The sequence below is a fragment of the Rhinatrema bivittatum genome, chromosome 12 (assembly GCF_901001135.1).
Source record: "Rhinatrema bivittatum chromosome 12, aRhiBiv1.1, whole genome shotgun sequence".
Lineage (NCBI taxonomy): Eukaryota > Metazoa > Chordata > Amphibia > Gymnophiona > Rhinatrematidae > Rhinatrema > Rhinatrema bivittatum.
The window spans coordinates 51,031,169-51,054,672 of record NC_042626.1 but is presented as its reverse complement, the minus strand read 5'-3'; the positions used below and the strand labels follow the sequence as shown (position 1 = coordinate 51,054,672).

General features: G+C 43.5%; 1 protein-coding gene across 2 annotated transcripts in view; it reads right to left on the bottom strand.

The window, feature by feature from the left end:
* Positions 1-23,504, bottom strand: part of TUBG1 (tubulin gamma 1) — a 56,257-nt gene that overhangs the window by 29,878 nt on the left and 2,875 nt on the right. For both annotated transcript variants that reach the window (XM_029573304.1, XM_029573303.1), the window contains exons 2-5: positions 17,987-18,099; positions 8,731-8,898; positions 6,272-6,340; positions 402-481 (exon numbers count right to left, since the gene is read on the bottom strand). In XM_029573304.1, the coding sequence (XP_029429164.1) occupies positions 402-481; positions 6,272-6,340; positions 8,731-8,898; positions 17,987-18,099 (430 nt within the window). The remainder of the gene's footprint in view (positions 1-401; positions 482-6,271; positions 6,341-8,730; positions 8,899-17,986; positions 18,100-23,504) is intronic.

Sequence of the window (23,504 nt, the reverse complement as noted above, 5' to 3'; positions counted from 1 at the left end):
CATGTACTAATGTAGCAATTACTGAACAAAGTAAAGCTCTTTAACCATGCATGCAAAACTTCAAGGCATGGGGAGGCAAAGACCACAATGTGCTCAATGCCTATTGGAAAAATCTTTTAAGTCAAGTCTCTGATGCACCACCTCCTTCCACCTCTGAACTGCTTGTGGCTCACTGGTCAATAGGCAGAGGACTAAAACTCACACTTAGTAGCAGTCTAAGTAAGCCCCACGTGGGCTGCTTATCTGTGTAAGCTCAGTTTTAAACATTTTACCTGTTCAAGAAGGGCACAAAATCAACTCCTAAAGGCAGCACAAACTGTTAAGCTGCAAGAGTCTCACTCTGTTTTGTGCAGGCAAGTCTTGGTTCAAAAATCAGATACAATGGTTGCAATAAAACCTACCTGTCGTTTAGTCTCTCCAAGAGATAAGATCCCAGACCGGATCCTGTCCCACCTGCGATAGAGTGACACAGCACAAAGCCCTGAAATGTATAACATGAGCATTTCAAACCCAGAACACAAAGCTTTTCATACAATTTCACAGATGGTCTCATGTGCAGCCAGCTGGCAAATTAAAAGAAAAAAATAGAAACAATCTTTTTTTTTTAGAAAGAGTTTATAAGTGCAAGACAAAAGGACAAATAAAACTAAAACAGAAAGAAAGAGGGAGGGAGTGAGGGTCAACTGAAGTGCTTTCTTTGCCAAAATTTCAGTCGAAGTTTATAAGCATTCTGTAAAGCTGAACACAACCCATGATTTTCACTCCCAAGTGAATGAGCTGCATTGAAAAAGTCTCTTACCTGCAAACCACATCAGTGCAATGGGAAGTCAGGAAATCTCACACACCTGCTTTCATTCAGAAGTAAAATCTGAACATAAAAGGGTTTCCTTTCCCATGTCCCTGGGATGACCAATGAATAATACACAGATGTGCTTTACCATGGCACTTTTTAGACCCAGCAATTTCCTTCTGTTCCTATTTCCCAGCTCAACTGGAACCAGGACTGAGATTGGTGCCATAAGCCTTCACTCCCAACTAGCTGAGGATTTTCCCCCTGTTTTACACCTCCTCCCAACTTTTGGTCCAGTCACTGCACAGTCTCAGGCCAGGGGCCATGCAACCCTGAGCCTGGCCAATAGATGTCACCCTTAAGATAACGGCAGACTGCTTCCCCCAGGGGATAGGAATGTTTCCTCCATGGTATCCACAGCCCTGTAGGGTGGAACACCCAATCCCCAGGGATCAACTAGGCCTTACCATGGCATTGTTAGCTAAATCAAAAGTGGCTTCAATCAGTTTTGTGGTTCCCACATCCCAAACAAATGTAAAATCACTTATTTATAGCATAAGAGTACAAGACTTGCCATACTGGGTCAGACCAAGCGTCCTTCAGGCCCAGTATCCTCTTTCCAACAGTGGCCAATTCAAGTCAGAAATACCTGGCAGGTTCCCAAGGGGTAGATAGATTCCAAGCAGCTTATCCCAAGAATAAGCAGTGGATATCTGCAACTCGACCTTAATAATGGTTTATGGGCTTTTCTTCCAGCAACTTGTACAAACTTTTTTTTTTATTTTTAAAACACAGCTGCACAAATGCTTTCATCTTAGCTGCTGGAAATGAATTCCATAGTTTGTGTGTTAAGTAAAAAAAATATTTATTCAAATGCATAATTAAACAAAGCATGCTATAGTAAGAGCTATTTAAGGGGCTGATGCAATACAGTGCGCTCAGCCGAGCGCACTGTATAACCCGCAGTTGGATGCTGGCTGTATAGGCGCTAATTAATCTCCTTTTGCAATAATGGGATTAATTAGCGCCTCTACAACGCACATCCAATGCAGAGTGAATCTAATAGCGCTCATCACATGCAAATGCATGTGATGAGCGCTATTAGTCAATCACTCCCGATGTAAAAAAAAAAAAAAAAAAAAGTGCATCTAGGACTCACATTTAGCAATCAGAAATTAACGCCTGCCTGGAGCAGGCATTAATAGCTAAGTGCTCTTAAAACTAGTACAGAAAAGCAGAAAACACTGCTGTTCCGTACTGCCTTCTTAGTATCGTTGTAATATTAAATAGGAGGAAACAAAAATAAAGTTAATAAAAAAAACAAAACAAAAAACACACCGGCAGTCTGGTGCAGGAAACCAATGCTCAACTGACAGGCGTCCATTTCCTGAATCCCTGGCTGTGTGGCGGTTTAGGAAAAACAGACACCGATAAACTTGGCGTCAGTTTTCCTAACCGGCGGACGGCCGACACCAATCGGGTTCTCGTTAGCAAGGAGGTGCTAGGGGTGCGCAAGAGACCCTAGCGCCTCCTTGCTAACGCGACCCCCTAATTTAAATATTGCATGGTGCCCCCAGAGGGGTGCCTGGGGGCGCGTTAAGAAAGCAGGCACTGACTGTTCCGTGCCCGCTTTCTGCGCATATTTATTGCATCAGCCCCTGTGTATACACACTAGATTCCATTTTGATCAACTGCAAAATTTTCAAGAATGAATATAAAAATATTTCCTTCTCAAGATTTGATATGACTCCCGTCATGAAGGTCGGTATATAAAAGAATTAAATAAATAAATAAAAAAAAGATCACCTAGAAGTGAGGATGCTTGGTGTGCTGTTTAAGTACAGGAGCCTTTGCTCAGTCTAGTACCTATGTCAACAAATAAAATCAGATCTAGTTAACTATAGGAGGTCCAGGGTTGGCTTTAGGACGTGTGACCTATGTGGCTAAACAGGGTGTTGTTGCTTCATGGGTCATGGAGAGCAGTTCACCATCACAGTTTGAGGGCGCTGTCTGCAGCACGCTGGGTTGACCCCTACCCATGTCAGATGCTGCTGCTCCTGGTAGTAATACAGAGTGCCATTCATGCTAAATCCAGCCCTGATGAGGCCTTCCAAATATAGCTCCGATTTACATTAAAAATGTAGCTAAACAGTTTACCATCAGATAAAAATTTTATTGAATCACATACAGAAGTTAGGAGTCTAAATAAATGATCACATTCAATAGCTTACGCAAAGTCTGCAGTTTTGCTGACAAAAAGGAAAATATACAGTTGCTAAGAGGAATCTGCTGCTGTATAAAATGCAGAATAAGGTTGTTCTGTCAGCCCTAGATCAATGCTACTAAATTAGGTTATGAAGAAATCTAGAGGAAGTAGAGAGGGTGAGGGACCAGATCCCCGTCTCTTCCTCTTAATTCTGGGTAATAAATCTTTATCTGTTTTGAGGCATTAGTGTATCCAGATGAGCTGAAGGAAAGAAATCAATAAGAGTAAAACTATTACATTTTGCTATATAAACCATACTCGACAGGAGACTGAGAGTAAGTAACCCGGATGCTTTCAAGGGGAAGCAAATACTGTTAACCATTTGGATCGAAGTCCTGAAACTTCAAGAAAGACATGCCATGCCAGGTCAGACCAAGGTCCATCAAGCCCAGCATCCTGTCTCCAACAGTGACATATCCTGGGCTCTTAGAAGTACCCAGCAGATTCATACCCTGCTGCTCACGCCCAGAAGAGACAGCAATCCCCACCATCTACCTGACTAACAGCCAATAATGAATCTATCCTCTCAAAACTTGCTGAAATCTATTGACAACATCCCCTGAAAGACCTATAACTCTGCAAAAGAGATTACAATCTCCAGGTACTATATTTGGTGCATGACTATTAGACTGCTGGATAACTTATGGAAATTAAGACATTTGTCCACTAGCAACGTGAGAAATAAACATCCAGCATGAGACAAATGGACAGATAAAAGAGGAAAACAGCACTGGGCAGCTCATTGCTTTACCTAAATGCAGAAAATTTCAGTGGTGATTGAAGGTCAGACAGGAAGAGTATTATTAACCTATAAACAAACAGGAGTAATGTACAACTCAAGCAGTTTATCACCACTAGTCACTTTCCCAATGATCCAGATTCAGGGATATTCATCCACAGTTTCTACTAGACCACCAAAAATATCTTACATGCAAAAAGGACATTTTACATTTACCTTTGTATTTCTGCCATCCTGCAACAGTACTAAAGATTTTTCTCATCTAGTAAAGATATTCCAAACCTTCATAGTGACTCTCAATAAGAAATTGCCATGCTGGGTCAGACCGAGGGTCCATCAAGCCCGGCATCCTGTTTCCAACAGAGGCCAAACCAGGCTACAAGTACCTGGCAAATACCCAAACACTAAGTAGATCCCATGCTACTGATGCCAGTAATAGCAGCAGTGCTATTCCCTAAGTTAGCTTGATTAATAGCAGTTAATGGACTTCTCTCCAAGAACTTATACAAAGCTTTTTTAAACCCAGCTACACATAAGAACATAAGATATGCCATACTGGGTCAGATCAAGGTCCATCCATCCCAGCATCCTGTTTTATCAGTGGCCAATCAAAATCACAAGTACCTGGCAAGTACCCAAACATTAGTAAGCAATAGTAGCTTGTGATTTATCTAATTATAGTAATAGTTTATGGATTTTTCTTCTAGGAACTTATCCAAACCCAGTTACATTAACTGCTGTAACCACATCCTCTGGCAAAGAATTCCAGAGCTTAACTATGCCTTGAGTGAAAAAGAATTTTCTTCGTTTGTTTTAAATGAGCTACTTGTTAACTTCATGGAGTGCCCCCTGGCCCTTCTATTATCTGAGAGTAAATAACCAATTTACATTAACTTGTTCATAACCTTTCATTTTGTAGACCTCTATCATATCCCACCTCAGTCATCTCTTCTCCAAACTGAACAGCCCTAACTTAGTTAGCCTTTCCTCATAGAGCAGCCGTTCCATGCCCCGTATTTTGTGCAGAGAAGGGCAACCTTTCTCCAGTGCAGCTATATCCTTTTTGAGATGCAGTGACCAGAATTGTACACAGTATTCAAGGTGCGGTCTCAGAATGGAGCGATATAGAGGCATTATGACATCCTCCGTTTTATTTGCCATTCCCTTCCTAATAATTCCTAACACTGTTTGCTTTTTTTGACTGCTGCAGTACACTGAGCCAACAATTTCAATGTGTTATCCACTATGACGCCTAGATCTCTTTCCTGGATAGTAACTCCTAAGCTAGAACCTAACATTGTGTAACTATGCATGGGTTATTTTTCCCTATATGCATCACTTTGCACTTTATTTTTTTTATTTATTTAGCAGTTTTTTATATACTGAGGTATAGCAGCAATCGCCTTCACTCCGGTTTACATTTACAACAACCTGTTACATTTAAAGCATTTTAACAGTAGCTGAAACTGGTTCCGAACAGCAACTTAATCCAAAACAATATATACAATAAAACGAGGTATATATCAGTGTTCAAATCATGAGAGGGGGGAATTGAAAAAGGGGGACACTAGATAAGGTTTCAGTGAATCATTGGAAAGATATTGCATGCCTGAAGTGGAAATGCAGTGGGTGTGGACTGTTGTCTTATCCTATGCCATCTTTGAAGGTATGGCTGAACAGCCATGATTTGAGCTCTTTTTTGAAAGATTTAATGTTTTTTTGTGAGCTCCAACCTCCAACGTTTTGTGACCCCCGGGAAGAGGGCCCTCCCCCCACAAAAAACAGAGGCTGGACCGACTAAGCCGCGCTGGGACCACACCACACACGTGACAAGCTGAGCCGCGAACCATTCTCCCAGAGGCAAAAGAGAAAGACACAAAAAACAAAAACTGGCAAGACCAACGGGGGGGGGGGGGGGCACCCCAGAGCCTTACCACTCAGCTATCCTCCCTTTTTTTCTCCAAAACTTTACTTAAAAAAAAACCAAAAACAAAACTGCAGGTTTATGCACCAGCCACTGGAGACAAAGAAATACTGATCTACTGCAAGTGGCACCAGGGCTTATATCAAGCAGTGTCAGCGAGGCTTTCTCTGTCTCCATCTGCTGGCAGGGATGAATAAACCTAGGGAGTCTGGACTGATCTGGGTACATACAGGGAACTTCCAGTCTCACAAAGTCCTCCTGCAATTCATCACAATCCGTTTGAGATTTAATTACTCTACATAATTTTGTGTCATCCACAAATGTGATCACCTCACTCGTCATACCCCTTTCCAGATCATTTATAAATATACTAAATAGCACTGGTCCAGGTACAGATCCCTGAGGCACTTCACTGTTTACCTTTTTCCACTGTGAAAACAGACCATTTAATCCTACTCTCTGTTTCCTATCTTTTAGCCAGCTTGCAATCCACAAGCTCTCAATTAATTAGCTGATTATATCATCACTTCTAAGTGCCAATAACATTCTTACCTCCAAACTATCGCTTCCATCAGCCTCTCTGTCTATGATGTCAAAGATATCTTCGTGGATTTTTTCACCCTATGTAAAAATGGGGTCAAAAAACAAGATTACAATGATGCAGTAAAATCTTTTACACATTCTTAAAGTTTTCTGTTCTGCAAACCTGAAAGTTTAATATTTATGACAAACCAAAGCAAGCATTAAGCCCAGCTTTTCTCCAACTGTTTTTGCTTCCTTTTTCTGAATAAGACAGAAGGGCTACATTTGCAGGTTATTATGGTTTATTTGGTTTTCTAGACCGTCACATCAGTAATAAAACTGTTTACAAATGATTATAACAGGGAAGTACAATACATAAAACCAAAAGAACACAACAGCTAAAATTACAAAGTAAAAGTAGGATCAAAGCTAAAGCTGTTAAAATTAGTCTAAAATATGAAATAATAGTAATAAAACAAACATCTCACTAAAATTAAGGAAGCACAATAATAAGCTAAAGACTTGGCTCTTCCACCAGGCATTTCCAGACTAACTACATGTATCTCTTCTCACCCGCTTCTCTGTTATCTTTGAGTCGCTCAAAGTAATTTGCATCATGTTCATTGTAACTTTCTTTCATTTAGTTAAATGGTTTCCCCTGGTTATACTGTAAACCGGTACGATAAGACTTGTCTTGTGCATCAGTATATTAAAAGAATTTAAATAAATAAATGTAAATATGTTACCTCTCGAGTTATTGTTACTTCTCTGGTTTAGTTTTCAGGCTCCCCATAGAGCCTCCTGCCCTCGAGTTTTTACTGTTGTCCCTCCCACCCCTGTTCATTGTATTTTCAACCTACTGTTGAGATGTAAACCAATATGATGTGCATTCTAATGTCGGTATAGAAAAGCTATTAAATAAATAGTAAAAAAGTAAAAATGTAAAAAACATGCTGTAATATTACCCGCTCTCTACTTAAGCACATGTAAACAGCCATGTTTTTAAATCAACTTTAAATTTCTTAATGTCTGTTTGTAACCGTAATTGTGGTGGCAAAGTATTCCAGAGCTTGGGACCTGCGATAGAAATTGCCCTCTCGTACTTCGCACAGTCTTGCTGTTTTTTATTGTAGGTATTGTTAATAAGCCTTTGTTGGTGGATCTTAGATTTTTTTTGTGGTACATATACTCTAATTTCTGTATTGAGCCATTCTGTATTGTTCCCATAAGTTATCTTGTGAAGAATACAAGCCGTTTTGTAATGTATTCGTGATGTTATAGGGAGCCAATGTAACGAGATTAAAATAGGAATAACATGATCGCATTTTCTTACCCCTGACAACACCCTTGCAGCAGCATTTTGTAAGACTTGAAGCGGCCTTATAGTACTTATAGTCGACGTTTGAAAATATCTCGTCCTGAATTCTTTAGGTTCTAACAAAGGTTTGAGTCTTCGACGGGTAAAGCGCTTGAAATAGCCATCTTTTAGTTTTTTAAGTCCTAACTCAGTGTCTAGGAATATTCCTAGATCTCTAGCAAAGAATGTAGGCTTTATCTTGGAGATATTATCTAAAGATAGGAAGGGGAGCTCACCCCTCATACATTTACGCTCTAAGAATAATACCTCAGTCTTGTCTGTGTTTAATACAAGTTCCATATGTTTTAATAATTGCTTAATTGAATTCAAGTATATAGAAAAATAGTTTTAAATGACTGTGCTATTGATACATCAATAGGGAAAAGAAACTGTATGTCATCAATGTAAATGTAAAAATTAAGGCCAAGACCTGAGAGGAAGTGACAAATGGGTAAAAGATAAATATTAAAAAGAGTGGCAGAAAGAGTGGAGCCTTGAGGAACTCCATTATCAAGGGGTATTTTACTGGAGAATGACTTTTTATCTTGACTTGAAAGGATCGGTTCTTCCAAAATGAGGTAACCCAATTCAGAACAATGTTGTTGATTCCAATTTCTTTTAAATGAGAGACCAAGATGGTGTTATCAACTGTGTCAAAGGCTGCAGACAAGTCCAATAGAACTAAAAAGTAACTTTGGCCGGAATCAAAGCCTCTAAGAATTGTGTCAGACAAAGAAATTAAAAGGGATTCAATATTAAAATTATTTTTTAAAACCGAATTGGTTAATTCATAGATTCAAAAGATCAGTATATGCAACATCATATGAGTTCATAGAGTTGCTGTGTTTCTTAAACCATTGGTTCTCAAATCTGGCCCCAAATTGGTTCAGTTTTCAGAATAACCATGACAATTAATTATTAGATATTTGCATACATCTAAAATTTGAACATTTTGGTTCTCTTGGAAATCAAATCTGAGAGTCACTGCCCTATACAAAAACTTAAAGTTTATTTAATCAGGTTTTACTCATGTTAAAAAAAAATAAAAAAATAGATATGTTGCTGCAGATTACATAACTGGAATTATTTGCAGCACTATAGCAAAAAAAATAAAAATTAAAAATAGTATCACCTGTGAAAAGCCACTGGCCCAGTTGTTTCCAGCACCTCCACCATGCTCGGATAGATAAATGTTCTCCGGGTTGTACAGGTTTGCATAGGGAGAGTTTAAAATTGAGTGAATCACTCTTGGCTCAAGATCCAGAAGCACAGCTCGAGGTATGTAGTGCTCATCATCTGCCTGTAAAATACAAACAAGATAAGGATACGAACATTTCTCTGCAATGCAAAAGGCAAGGATAACCTCAGAAAGGGTGTCCCCAGTTAGTCTGCAAAACATGGAAATAGTTATTTATGGTATCAATTCTCTCTACATCCTTTCCCCAGAAATTATTTATACCATCACATTGCCAATTTAGATGAAAAAGCATTGCCATTTAACTTCTCACATTTACTACACATGGGCAAGGACAGTCCCATCTTAACAGGTGACTGCTGAAGTTGGTGGCGTATCAAAATTTGCTGCTGCCATGTGATCAACTCCTTGGCTGCTCCCCAGCCTGATATCAATAAAGGCCAGGCTCAAAATGTCTCCTTTGACATGCTAACATGTACGACACTGAGCAAGCCTTTCATGATGCTGATGTCAGTCTGTGAGAAGTAATTCAGTGTTGGCAGCCCAGAGCAGGAGCAGAACTTTACTTTATGGGTAACGGATACCTGCACTTAGGAACAACTCATGGCAATCTGCTGCCCAAGGCAAGGGATGGGATAGTACCTTAGCAGGACCCCCCACCCCCCCTGCTGTGGCCCCTGCTAAGGTACTCAAAAGGGATGCACTCTCCAAGAGACAATACAAAAGAAATTCAAATTTTGGTATCACCTTTCACTGCTAGAAACATTTTGAACACACACCTGGGAACTTTATTTTTTCAGTCATTCTGAGATTGTGGTGAACTAGTGGAGAGGAGCAGGGAAGACACAAACCCCTTCTATCCTCTCTTATTCCCCTCTTCCACTTCCTCATTCCCCCTCACGACACACAGACACACATTCCCTTCCCTCTTAATCACTCTCCCCTCCCACTCACTACCACGCAGGGTCTCTTCTCATTGGGAAGGGATGGGAACTCCTCCAGGGCATTTTTTGCTGCCCTGTGCTAACAATTACTTTTTTTTTTTTTAACCTTTATTTTGTATTCTTTTTCTAATCAGGGCCAGTGCAAGGGTATTAGGCATCCTAAGTAATTCTTACAGCTTTGTGCCCAGGCATCCCCCCAATTCAGCCCTCTTCATACACAATTTAAAATTATGCATTTACAATACAAGATTTTACATGAAAAAGGACACTCAAAGTAGTCTTTTGAAGTAAAAATAATCACAATAATATGTATATTATATTTACATGCACTTTTGTGGTGTCAACTAGAAAGCCCTGCATAAAAGCCAAGACACTTGGAACATATGGTATTAGGACTACTGTAACACATATTGGGTGTGGGCTTGATCTTCAGAAAGCCATGCGCAAACTAAAATACAATTACAATATAATAAACCTCCCATTCCAAAACACTAATTGTCAGCACTCAAACAGTAACAACCCTATTATTAAAAGGCAGCACTGCAAATATTACAAAAGGTCCTAAGACACCAGTATACCTGCTATTAGGAAAACAGACAAGCCAGGCTGCTATAGATCCCTACACAAACTACAAGCTAGCAATAATACCTCACCTCAGTCACTCATGCAGAACCCAGACACTCAATCACTAAATACAGCATAAAGAGACCATAAATAGAAGCATGCAGACAAAAACTGAACTGGAAACCCAACGAGTACATACAATGCACCAATAGAAAAAGCAAACAAAGCAATATAAATCAAGAAATCTAAAGCATCAATTATAATGGTAAAAACCATACTAATAAGAATTATTTCAAAACTGATGAATACATTTTTTTTTGTATTTACTAAATACCAATAAAATATTTCCTAACATCATACAAATCAAACACTCTCTCCATACCTGAGAACTTTTAACTTCAAGTCACCCTGAGGTTGGAATGGATTAGTGGGAGAGGGAGATGCACAAACATACACAAACACTTTCAAAACACACACACACACAGTGCCCTCTCTCACTCAAGTGCACGCACAAACACACACAGGCTCCCTATCTCTCAGGCAGACACAGATACTGCTCCTTCTCTCATGCACACATACACATGCTCCCTCTTCTCCAGTCAGGATGAGATACCTGGGCCTCTTCCATGTCGGCTGCCAAGCCTGATGTGATCCTTCAGCAACCACGGGGCTGCTTTCACTTTGGCCGCTGGACAAGATGGGATCTCCCGGCTGCTGCGTAAGCCTCCTTCATTTTGGTCACCAGGCAGGATGGGATCTCACGGAGGCTATGGGTGTATAAAATTGGTGGTGCAGGGCACACACTTTTCTGAAATTGGTGGTGCCTGTGCACCACTGTGTACACTGGACGCTACGCCCCTGCATCTTAAACAACTTAACCTAGGCTACAGTAAATTCTATGCAGGAATGTAAAACACGTGGCTGAGATGAGTATCAATAGTAGTAACTTGGGAGGCGGATATCACTTCCAACCAGCCTTGTTCAGATAGGTTATTCCAAGAGTCTGATGTACTAAGCTACGAAAGTTTTTCAGAAACAGGGATTTGGCATCTATAAGAACCCTAAAACATGTAAGCATGTTGCATGACTTTTTGCAAAAAAAAAAAAAAAGTTGCAAACCTGAGTTTCATGGTAACATTTATGCACAATCCACCATGTGCAAAACTTTTAATGCCATGTTAAGAGTTATTACAATATAAAACCTTGCAAAGCAGCTTATTAAATGTGGTATTTTGCACAACAGGCATACACAAAAGGGTTTTCAGATCTGCATTTGCAAAAAGAAAAGAAATAAACTATACCTCAGGCGGTGTAAATAATTTTGCTGCCAGCCTCAGGAAGCAGTGCATCAGGCGCACTGGCTCAATAAGTCAAAGGGGCTGAGTGACCTTTGTGAAGCCCATGCCCCCCCAATCCAATGTGTTTCCAAAAATAATCCCTGGTGGTTCCAGTGGACTTCCTCTACCCCCAAACCTTTCATGGGCTACAAATGCCAACAAAAGGTAAGTTCTGAAGCCCTATCCATTGTGCCCAAAATGCATTAAAATGTCACATTTTCAGCTCCTCCTAAGTATCTTACCTCATTAAAGGGTTGGTCTTTTGGGGCAGAATCTCCATTTGATTCTACCTAGCCAGCACCATTTCCAAAATGGCATCGGCTTGACCCATGCACAAGCGGGGATTGCTTCTGCCCCCAGTTGACTACCCCTTCAATATAATAAGCTACTAATGGGACAGGAGGGGCTGTGAGCTCATTAGGATCTATATCAAAAGTGCACATGAAAGGAAAATTAGTTTCTTACCTGATAATTTTCATTCCTGTAGTACCACGGATCAGTCCAGACACCTGGGTTGTGACTCCGCACCAGCAGATGGAGACAGAGCAAGACCTGTCGGGCTCCCTACATATAGTAAGGAGCCACCCACAGCCCCTCAGTCTTACGTAATGTCAAAGCAAATTGAACTGTCAGGCTAACTAAACCGACCTTCAAAAACAGGCCAATTCAAACTACCCCCAGCTGGAACAGAACTGCCAGAACCAGAGGCGAACGGTATTACTCTGAACTTCAACCAAATGAGAACTTGAATCCAACCGAGCGGACTCTCCGTTACTTCAGCACAAATCAAAAACCCCAGAATATACGGGCGGGAGCCTGGACTGATCCGTGGTACTACAGGAACGAAAATTATCAGGTAAGAAACTAAATTTTCCTTTCCCTGTACATACCCGGATCAGTCCAGACACCTGGGATGTACCAGAGCTAATTACCAAGGGTGGGAACCAGAGAGTCCCGCTCAGAGCACTCTCTCTCCAAACCCCCCAGCATCAGCAGCCTGGACATCAAGCCGGTAATGTCTAGTAAAAGTATATAACGACTTCCAAGTCGCCGCCCTGCAGATTTCCTGCGGGGACACTTGAGAGGCTTCCGCCCACGACGTGGCGTGTGAACGTGTCGAGTGAGCCCGGAGGCCCGCAGGGACCGACTTGCCCTGCAGAAGATACGCAGATCCGATGGCCTCCTTGAGCCAACATGCAATCGTGGTACGAGAAGCTGCAGCACCCCTCTTTGGACCAGAGCACAAAACAAACAGGTGATCGGAAACCCGAAAAGGGTTCGTAACCTCCAGGTAGCGTAGAAGCACTCTACGAATATCGAGCTTTCTTAAGTCGTTCGACCCCTTCGAGACGATCCATGTCCGGAAAAGCGGGAAGCTCAATTGACTGGTTCAAATGAAACGCCGACACCACCTTCGGCAGGAAGGACGAGACCGTCCTCAAGGAAACCCCCGAATCAGAGATTCGCAAGAACGGTTCCCTACAAGACAGAGCCTTTAACTCCGAAACTTGTCTAGCTGACGCGATTGCAATAAGAAAAACCGTCTTCAAGATAAGATCCTTGAGTGTCGCCTGCTTTAGTGGTTCAAACGGCGCTGCCCACGGAGCAGAAAGAACCCAATTTAGATTCCAGGACGGACAAGGATGCCGCACCGGCGGGCACAAATGTTTAGCCCCTCGAAGAAAGCTCGCCACATCCGGGTGGAGTGCCAAGGACACCCCCTGCACCTTACCTCTGAGGCAACCAAGGGCAGCTACCTGGACTCTAAGGGTACTACAGGACAGCCCTTTTGAGAGACCCTCCTGGAGGAAGGCGAGGACCTCAGGCACAGACGACAGGATAGGATTCACCTTGCGAGACCTGCACCAGTCCTCAAACACTGCCCAAACCCGAACGTAGGCTAAGGACGTAGACTGTTTCCTAGCTCTCAACAAGGTGGCTACTACCGCATCCGAATACCCCTTGGACTTCAGACGTTTCCTCTCAAAAGCCAAGCCGTGAGACAAAAGTGATCCGCATCCTCCAAACAGACGGGTCCTTGACGAAGAAGGATCGCATCCCCGTGAAACCGAAGAGGAGGTTCCGCTGCGAGCTGTAGCAGATCCGCAAACCAAGGCCGCCGTGGCCACTCTGGCGCTACCAAGATCACCTCCAACGGGTGCAACTCTATTCGCCGAAGCACCTTGCCTATCAGGGGCCAAGGAGAAAACACAAACAGTAACACGTCCGTGGGCCAGGGAAGTACCAGCGCATCCAAACCTTCTGCCCCTCGCTCCCTCCGCCGACTGAAAAACCGCGGAGCCTTTGTGTTCTGAGCGGTGGCCATCAGATCCATGTGTGGCTTTCCCCACCTGACGCAGATGAGGTGATAAGCTACGTCCGGCAGTTCCCACTCTCCTGGGTCCAAACGATGTCGGCTAAGGAAGTCCGCTTGGACGTTGTCGATTCTGGCAATGTGGGACGCCGCAATGTTGCTGAGATTCTGCTCCGCCCAGTGCATCAACCGGCGTGCCTCCTCCGCCACTTGCTGGCTCCTTGTCCCGCCTTGGCGATTGATGTAGGCCACCGTGGTCGCATTGTCCGATAGCACACGGACCGCCCTTCCCCGAATCAATGGGCGGAAGGCTTGCAGTGCTAAAGCCACTGCCCTGGTCTCCAAATGATTGATGGACCATAGCGACTGCTCCCTGGACCACTGTCCCTGCACCAAGCGTCCCAAACAGACCGCTCCCCAGCCAGAGAGACTGGCGTCTGTCGTGACTACCGTCCAATTGGGCATGAGTAGCGAGACCCCGCATGCCAGATGGTCGGAGAGAAGCCACCACTGCAGGCTGTCCCGGGCCTGGTCTGTGAGAGGGAGAGGAAGATGAAATTCTTCCGACGCCGGTTTCCAGTGGGAGAGTAAAGCTGATTGCAACGGTCGTAGATGAGCAAAAGCCCAGGGAACCAAGGCTAGCGTTGATGCCATAGAGCCCAAGACCATCAGATAATCGCACACCTGCGGGCACCGTAGAGACAACAGGCGCCTCACCTGACTCTGCAGCTTGTCCACTCTCCTGGGACAGTGAGACCCTGCCCCTCTTCGTGTCGAACAGCGCGCCCAGGTACTCCATCCTCTGGGTAGGCTCCAGTCGACTTTTGGCGAGATTGACCACCCATCCGAGGGAACGCAAGAGCTGAAGTACTCTGGAGACCGCCTGCCGGCACGCGAGTTCAGATTTGGCCGGAATGAGCCAATCGTCCAAGTAAGGGTGTACCAGGAGGCCTTCCCTCCTGAGCTGTGCTGCCACCACCACCATGACTTTGGTGAAGGTGCGCGGAGCAGTGGCAAGCCCGAAGGGAAGAACTCTGAACTGATAGTGTCTGCCCAGGATGCAAAACCTCAGGAATTTGTGATGGGACGGCTGAATACCGATGTGCAGGTACGCCTCCGTCAGGTCCAGAGACGCTAGAAACTCGCCCGGCCGAACCAAGGCCACCACCGACCGAATCGTCTCCATCTTGAAGCGTGGAACGCGAAGACACCGGTTGACCCCTTTCAAGTCTAAAATTGGTCTGAACGTGCCCTCTTTCTTTGGTACCACGAAGTAAATGGAGTACCGCCCCCGGCGATGTTGCCTCGGTGGTACGGGAGTAATGGCGCCCAGATCTTCCAGGCGCCGGAGGGTCGTCCTTACCGCTGAGCGCTTTACTAGCCCCTTGCAAGGCGACACGAGGAACTTGTCTGCCGGGAGTCGTGCAAAATCTAAAGCGTAACCTTGACTTATCACGCTGAGGACCCACTGGTCCGATGTTATTTTGGTCCATTCCTTGGAAAACAACGCTAGCCTTGCTCCCACGTTTGGCACGAGTTCCAGAGGCTGCCACGAGGAATGGACCCTCCTCGTTTCATTGGGCCGCCTTAGGCCCTGATCCCGAAGAGGGACCACCTTATCTCCCGAACTTCTTCCCCCGAAAGGACTGAGACCACGAGGAGGACCTGGAAGAACCGGACCGGTAGAGGACCCGGACGATCTCTGCGGGCGCTGACGTCTGTTTCCTCGAAAACGGTTCCTAGCGGAGAAGAAGGTTCTAGGCCTGGGCCTGTCCTCTGGCAACTTGAAAGCCTTGTTCTCTCCAAGTGACTGCATCAAGTCGTCCAGCTGTTTTCCAAACAACAATTTCCCTTTAAATGGCAACGAGCCAAGGTGGGCTTTGGACGACCCATCAGCCGCCCAATTTCGAAGCCAGAGGAGACGGCGCTGTAAGCGATCACCACCTCCAGGTGATCCGCCTGCGCTGATTCCCCTTCTGAGAGACCTGCGTTCGCCTGGAGAGTCTGAGCCCAGCGCAGCCCAGCCCGCAGAGCAAAATTACTGCAAATAGCCGCACGGACTCCCAGGGCCGAGAACTCAAAAACCTTTTTAAGCTGTACTTCCAGCTTTCTATCCTGGATATCCTCGAGTGCCGTAGCGCCTGTGACGGGTATGGTAGACTTTTTCGTCACCGCCGACACCGCTGCGTTCACCCTTGGAAGGCGAAGGAGTTCCAGCACCTCTTCTGGCAGTGGATACAGCTTGTCCATGGCCTTACTCACTTTCAGACCCAGCTCCGGAATATCCCATTCCCGGAATAGGATGTCGGACGCTGAGAAGTAGAACGGAAAAGCTACCGCTGGATCCGCAAGACCCAGCAACACCGGGTCCATGTTGGCCCCCTGCCGGGATTCCACCGGTGGAGCCTCCACTCCGAGCTCCCTGAGTATGGCTGGAATGAGGGGCGCCAGTTCGTCTCTCCGGAACAGGCGCACTACTTTCGGATCATCGCCATCCGCCGCCTGCGCCCCTTTTCCGGCACCCGGCTGGACTGGCCCCTCCTCTTCGGGTCCTTCAGCCCCTCCTGGGGCCCCTGTGGACGGCTCCCCCTCCTCTGAGGAGGTAGATTTCGTGTCCAAGTCCTGCGGGGCTCCCTGCAGCGGCCGCTTTTCCCTAAGCGGGTCCTTCTGGGACCGATCCCGAGCTGTCCTCTTCCGGGGCTGTGAGCGACCCTCCAAGCCCCCCCCCCCCCCGAGGGCTTTGCCCTCACCTTCTTCTTCTTGGATCTTTTATTCTTCAGCAGCTTGCGGAGAAGCAAAGCGAAGTCCGAAGAAAAAGAAGCCTCTGAATCTGAAAAAACCTCCTCCAGACTCCGCTCCTCTGGTGATGCAAGTCCCCCCGGGGCTTCCCCCCTGGGGGCCCGTGTCCGGCGTGCGGTGGCGAACGCTCCGCCCGAGAGCAGCCCCCCCCCGACTGACCTCGGACGGCCCTTCGCCGCCCGAAACGCAATTAGAACACACACCGTCGCGCAAGACCCGCGCAGCAAGCCGCCCCTCTCGGCATCCGCGGTCCTCGGCGCAACCCCAGCAGAAGAAAGAAGGGAAGAAGTAAACTAGCCACGCCCCCTCCCGCGAAGTTCCTCGAGCCAGCGAGAGAGTCGGCGCGGCTAAAAACAAAACCCCGCGAAATTTTTTTTTTTTTTTTTTTTTTTTTTACTTATGTCGCTGTCCCGGGTCCTGAATCTTCTGCTCCAGCGGGGGTGAGTGAACCGGGCTCCCCGGTGTCACCCCCAACGCTGCTGCCAGCACCGGGCTGGGTCCTCGACCCTCAGCAGCGGCCTCAACCAGGGGGGGATGGTCCCCTCAGAACCTTCCCAAACTGTACTTTTACATTTAGCCCTATGATTGTCATGTGTTCAGTGTGTCACGCATATGAGAACCATGTCAGGTGTGTCCCGACAGAAAAGAGGTTGAGAACCACTGCTCTAACACACAGTAAATACCATGGATTATGATACTGAAGGGGGTCTCCCTGCGATTATTCGACACACCATAACAATGTGAGATCTTAGACCTGTGTTCCTTAACCGCTATTTCTACTGATATTTCAGGTCTGCTTAATTAGAACCCACTGTTTTGGGTATTGCATGTTTCATTGCCAATACTTTAAAAAAAAAATATTTGGAAGATTAAATTCCTCATTAAGTTCTGAAAAACTGTAAATGTAACATTAAGAATAATAAGTGGCATATTTATGCCTGGTTCCTTCCAGTATCAGCAATTCAAGAAATACTTATTACCCCAAATTGGAGTCTGCAAGGTTAAAATATGATTCCAATCTAAAAAAGTTTGCACTTTACAAGTCCTTAACTACAGTAGTTCCTATATGGTCCAGTTGAGGCCATGGTTTGATAAAACTCAGGCCCCTATAATAACCCCTTAAGAATCCATGACTCCAGTTACCATGTCACAATGAGTAGGTGCCCCTCACACATGGTACTGTCTCTCTCCAATGCACAGATAACAGGTTGACAAAATCATAAGAAGTGTATTACCTGATAGAAGAAAACATCTTTCCTGTCTGTACCCTCTGTAGCAAATTCTTCAACAATCCCTTCAGGGCTTATACCATGTTCAGCACAAAGTTGTTTCCAGAACTCAAAACCAACTGCAAAAGAAAGTCCTATACAATTATATATTTAAGGCTTTGCTACCCAAAGACAAAAATTGTAGAGATGGCCTGCATTCACCAAAACATACAAATGAAGATGGCTTGAATTATTTCTGCTCCATTTTTTAAGCTTACAGCAGCGACCTATTTCTAATGTAAAAACAAAAAAGTATGGAATCTTATCTATTCTCAAAACACTGGTTAGCATATTCAGTCTACCACACTGTTTTGATAACGCACTATCCCCTGCCCCCCAAAAAAGACAAGAAAAACAAAAAAGTTTACAAAATAATGGGGGATAATTCCAAATGCAGCAACCTCAGAAAACTAGGTAAGTTCTTACTGTCTTCCCCTCCCACCCACTCCTAAGCACTCTGATTTATAGACTTAATGAAAAGATCTTGTTCTCTTATCTGTGACATCAAGAATTCAGAAATTTAGATAAAACTACTGTACCCTTGCAGATCATTGCCAAATTAAACAAATATACACCCCAAAGAAATTTAAAAGAACTTTAGTTTAAGCATCCCTTCTCCCTTAGCAACCTTAGTTAACCAAAAACTCAACAATATTAACAGCAGTCCCACAGTGAGATGGGTGGGGGGGGGGGTGTCTTCCAGCGTTTTTGCATAGAGTGCCACATGTATGATTATCTATCGGTTGGTGAGAGGGTAGGTGTGTGCACTTGATGCAAAGAGTTTCTGGCTCTCAGAACAAGTCTGATCTCTGGAGGCCAGAGCCAAAGATCTGGAGGAGCTGAGGCAGGCAGACAGAGAAGACCTTCAGGGACATAGTCGCCAAGTCCAACACCAGTTTGGCAGCCACTGTGCTGTCTTGCAGAAGCAAAAAAAAAAAAAAAATCACTTGAAAGGAGAGCATCACCTTGTGTAGCAAGAAGTGATCCTGTAGCTAGAACTTGCTCTCCAGGAGATGCCTTAGCCTCTCGCACAGATGATGTGCCTCCAAGGGCCTGTGTCCAGAAGGGAAGGATTAGGATGGCTACCATAGTTGGCGATTCCATCATTAGAAATGTAGATAGCTAGTAGCTGGTGAATGTGAGAATCGCTTGGTAACTTGCCTGCCTTGAGCGAAGATAGTGGACCTCATATATTACCTAGATAAGATTTTATAAAGTGCTGGGTAGGACCCGGCTATCGTGGTACATATAGATATCAAAGATGTAAGTGAAGGTGTGGTAGAGATGTTCTGGAAGCTAAATTAAAGGTTTTAAGTAGAAAGTTGAAATTCAGAGAGTACTACCCTAGAGATTCTGGAATACTCACTGTTCCATGCTGCAGGATCCCAGAGGCAGACAGAGCTCTGGAGTTTCGATGCATAGCTGGTGCATGCAAGAGGCCTTTAGTTTTGTTAGAACTGGGCAAAAGGTGAGCCTATTCCAAAAGGGTGGAACCAGGTTGCTAACATTTAAAAAGGAGATGAAGCAGCTTTTAAAATAAAACATTGGGGAGAACAGACAGTCGCTAAGCAGTATGGAAAGAGATATATTTAAAAGGACACTAGCATAGCAGGGGAGATAGAGCATCCCAATAAAGGAAAACGTAGCACAGGTGCCTCTAAGCAAAGGATAGATTGAGTTAAGATTCCAAATTATCCTCATCAACTGCTAAGAAAGTTGTACATATAAAACATATCGTGAAATGTCTGTATGCAAATGCAAGAAGTCTAAAAAAATAAACTGGACGAATTAGAATGTATAGCACTGAAGAGGTAGACATAACCGACATCTCACAGACATGGTGGAAGAAGAATAACCAGTGGAACATTGCTAAACCAGGGTACAAATTATATTGCAAAGATAGGATGGATTAACTTTGTGGGGGGATGGTACTAAATACATTAAGGATGACAGAGTCAGAGTAAAGATCCTGCAGAAGAGTACTGGAATCTTTATGGATAGAAATTCCACATATAATGGGGAAGAATATAGAAGTGGGGGTATACTATCATTTGCCTGGCCAAAATGAACACACACACAATGAACATAAGAACATAAGAAACTGCCATGCTGGGTCAGACCAAGGGTTCATCAAGCCCAACATCCTGTTTCCAACAGAGGCCAAACCAGGCCTCAAGAACCTGGCAATTACCCAAATATTAAGAAGATCCCATGCTACTGATGCAATTAATAATTCTATAACATATACCAATACAAGGGATGCTTGTGTCCTGGTATTACTTATGTACGGTGGCTATTGTTCAAGGACAGCCAATTTTATGGGTGTCCTTTTTAGCCCCGTCTATTAATCTTTATTATCCAAAATTCAATGTAGATTTTCTATTTTGTCTTTTACTTTTTTATCTAAAAAGATCCCCTTATCTCCCCGTTTTATGAGGCGACCCGCTACTTGTTTGTCAATACTTATCAGGACATCCGTCTCAATTGCTTCTCGCGGGGATCGCGTCTGCCTGCCCGACATGGGCCATGTTTCGGCACTCTTGTGCCTGCTTCAGGGGCTACCCCCGTAGCCCCTGAAGCAGGCACAAGAGTGCCGAAACATGGCCCATGTCGGGCAGGCAGACGCGATCCCCGCGAGAAGCAATTGAGACGGATGTCCTGATAAGTATTGACAAACAAGTAGCGGGTCGCCTCATAAAACGGGGAGATAAGGGGATCTTTTTAGATAAAAAAGTAAAAGACAAAATAGAAAATCTACATTGAATTTTGGATAATAAAGATTAATAGACGGGGCTAAAAAGAAGGACACCCATAAAATTGGCTGTCCTTGAACAATAGCCACCGTACATAAGTAATACCAGGACACAAGCATCCCTTGTATTGGTATATGTTATAGAATTATTATTGAAGGGAAGAGGTTGGTTGATGAACTGATGCAATTAATAGCAGTGGCTATTCCCTAAGTAAACTTGATTAATAGCAGTTAATGGACTTCTCCTCCAAGAACTTATCCAAACCTTTTTTGAACCCAGCTACACTAACAACATCCTCTGGCAACAAATTCCAGAGCTTTATTGTGCGTTGAGTGAAAAAGAATTTTCTCCGATTAGTCTTAAAATGTGCTACTTGCTAACTTCATGGAATGCCCCTAGTCCTTCCATTATTTGAAAGTGTAAATAACCAAGTCACATCTACTCATTCAAGATCTCTCATGATCTTAAAGACCTCTATCATATCCCCCCTCAGCCATCTCTTCTCCAAGCTGAACAGTCCTAATCTCTTCAGCCTTTCCTCATAGGGGAGCTGTTCCATCCCCTTTATCATTTTTGTTGCCCTTCTCTGTACCTTCTCCATCGCAACTATATCTTTTTTGAGATACGGCGACCAGAATTGTACACAGTATTCAAGGTGCGGTCTCACCATGGAGCGATATAGAGGCATTATGACATTTTCTGTTCTATTAACCATTCCCTTCCTAATAATTCCCAGCATTCTGTTTGCTTTTTTGACTGCTGCAGCACACTGAGCAGACGATTTTAAAGTATTATCCACTATGATGCCTAGATCTTTTTCCTGGGTGGTAGCTCCTAATATGGAACCTAACATCGTGTAACTAACCGAAATTAGGGAAGCTAACAAATTTGCCAGCACAGTAATAGATTTTAATTACCCCAATTACAGGGTAAATTTCACATCAGGACATGCTAGGGAGGTAAAGTTTTAGATGAAATAAATGACTAACTGGAACAGGAACAGATGACAATTTTTAGTGGAACACAGGATTTGGTGCAAGAGGCAACTGTGGTGGGAATGCTTGCCAACGGTGATCATAACATGATCAAACCTGACTTAACTGGGGGGAGGAAATTAAGAAAAAATTACTGCTATAGCTTTTAACTTTAAAAATGTGGACTTTGATAAAAGGAGAAAAATAGGGGGACAAAAAAATGTAAAAAAAAAAAAAAAGTGCAGCTGCAAAGATTAAGCATTCACCTAAGGCATGGACATGGTATTTTTAAACAATCTTGGAAGCCCAGACCAGAGGTATTTTCCATGCATTAAAAAAGGTAGAAGGAAGGTCAGATAACTACCAGCATGGTTAAAAGATGAAGTGAAGGACTGTTATAGCCAAAAGAACTGCTTTCAAAAAATTGAAAAGAGCAGCCAAGTGAAGAAAATAGGAAAAAGCATAAGCACTGGTAATTTTACATCCAAAAACATTGATAAGGCAGGCAAAAGGAATTTGAGAGGCTGGCCATAGAGACAAAAACTCAAAATAAAAAACTTTTTCAAATACTGTGAAGCAGGAAGCCTTTAAGGGGCTATTAGATGATTGAGGGTTAAAAAGGGTGCTTAGGGAAGACAAGGCCATAATGGAAAAATCAAATAATCTTAGCTTCATCATTTACAGAGAAGAATGTTGGGAAGGTATTGAATGGGGATTTGGAGGAACAAATCACACTGAATTTGTAAGATGTAATAGGGCAGATAGACAAATTAGAGTGTGGCAAATCTTACCTGAATGAGTTAGTATACACCCAGAGTTCAGAAAGAATTAAAAAATGAAATTGCAGCTCTATTACCAGTAATGTGTAACCCAACATTAAAATCATCCATTGTATCTGATAAGTGGAGTGCTGCTAATGCAACACTGGTTATTAAGAAGGGCTCCAGGAGAAACTATAGACCAGCGAGCCTGACTTCAGTGCTGGGAAACATTATAGGAATTATTCTAATGAACAAAAATCACAGAACATAGACAGATATCATCTAATGAACACAGCCAACATGGTTTTAGCCAAAGGCAGTCTTGCCTTACCAAATCTGCAACTTTTTTTTTTTAAGGTGTTAATAAAAATGCAGATAATGGTGAACAAGTGGATATAGTATATTTAAATTTTCAGAGGGTGTTTGACAAAGATCCCCATGAAGAGACTGCTGAGAATATTAAAAAGTCATGGGATAGAAGGCAATGTCATATTGTGGATTGTAAACTGCTTGAAAGATAGGAAACAAGAATAGGACTAAATTGTCAGCTCTCTCAATGGAAAAAGAAACAAGTGCCCTAGAAGTCACTAGTAGGACCAGTGCTTTGTAATATATGAACTACTTCGCGAAATGTCTATGTCTAATAATATATTGTAACCGAACCTTTAACGGCACCTGTTAGAATGTACTTTAGTATGCTTTTACCCTCATTAAATATGTAAACTGTTGCGATGGTATTTAACTTAGCAACGGTATAGAAAAGTTTTTAAATAAATAAATAAATAAATATTTATAAATGATCTCGAAGAAGGAACAAGAAGCAAAGTGCTCATTCACAGACAACACAAAATTATTCTGCGTTGTTAAATCACAAGTGGATTGTGAGAAATTGCAGGAGGACTTTGCAGGCCTGGGCATCTAGAGACAGATGAAATTTAATATGGACAAGTGCAAAGTAATGCATATAGGGAAAAGATACTTGATGATAGTTTCCATT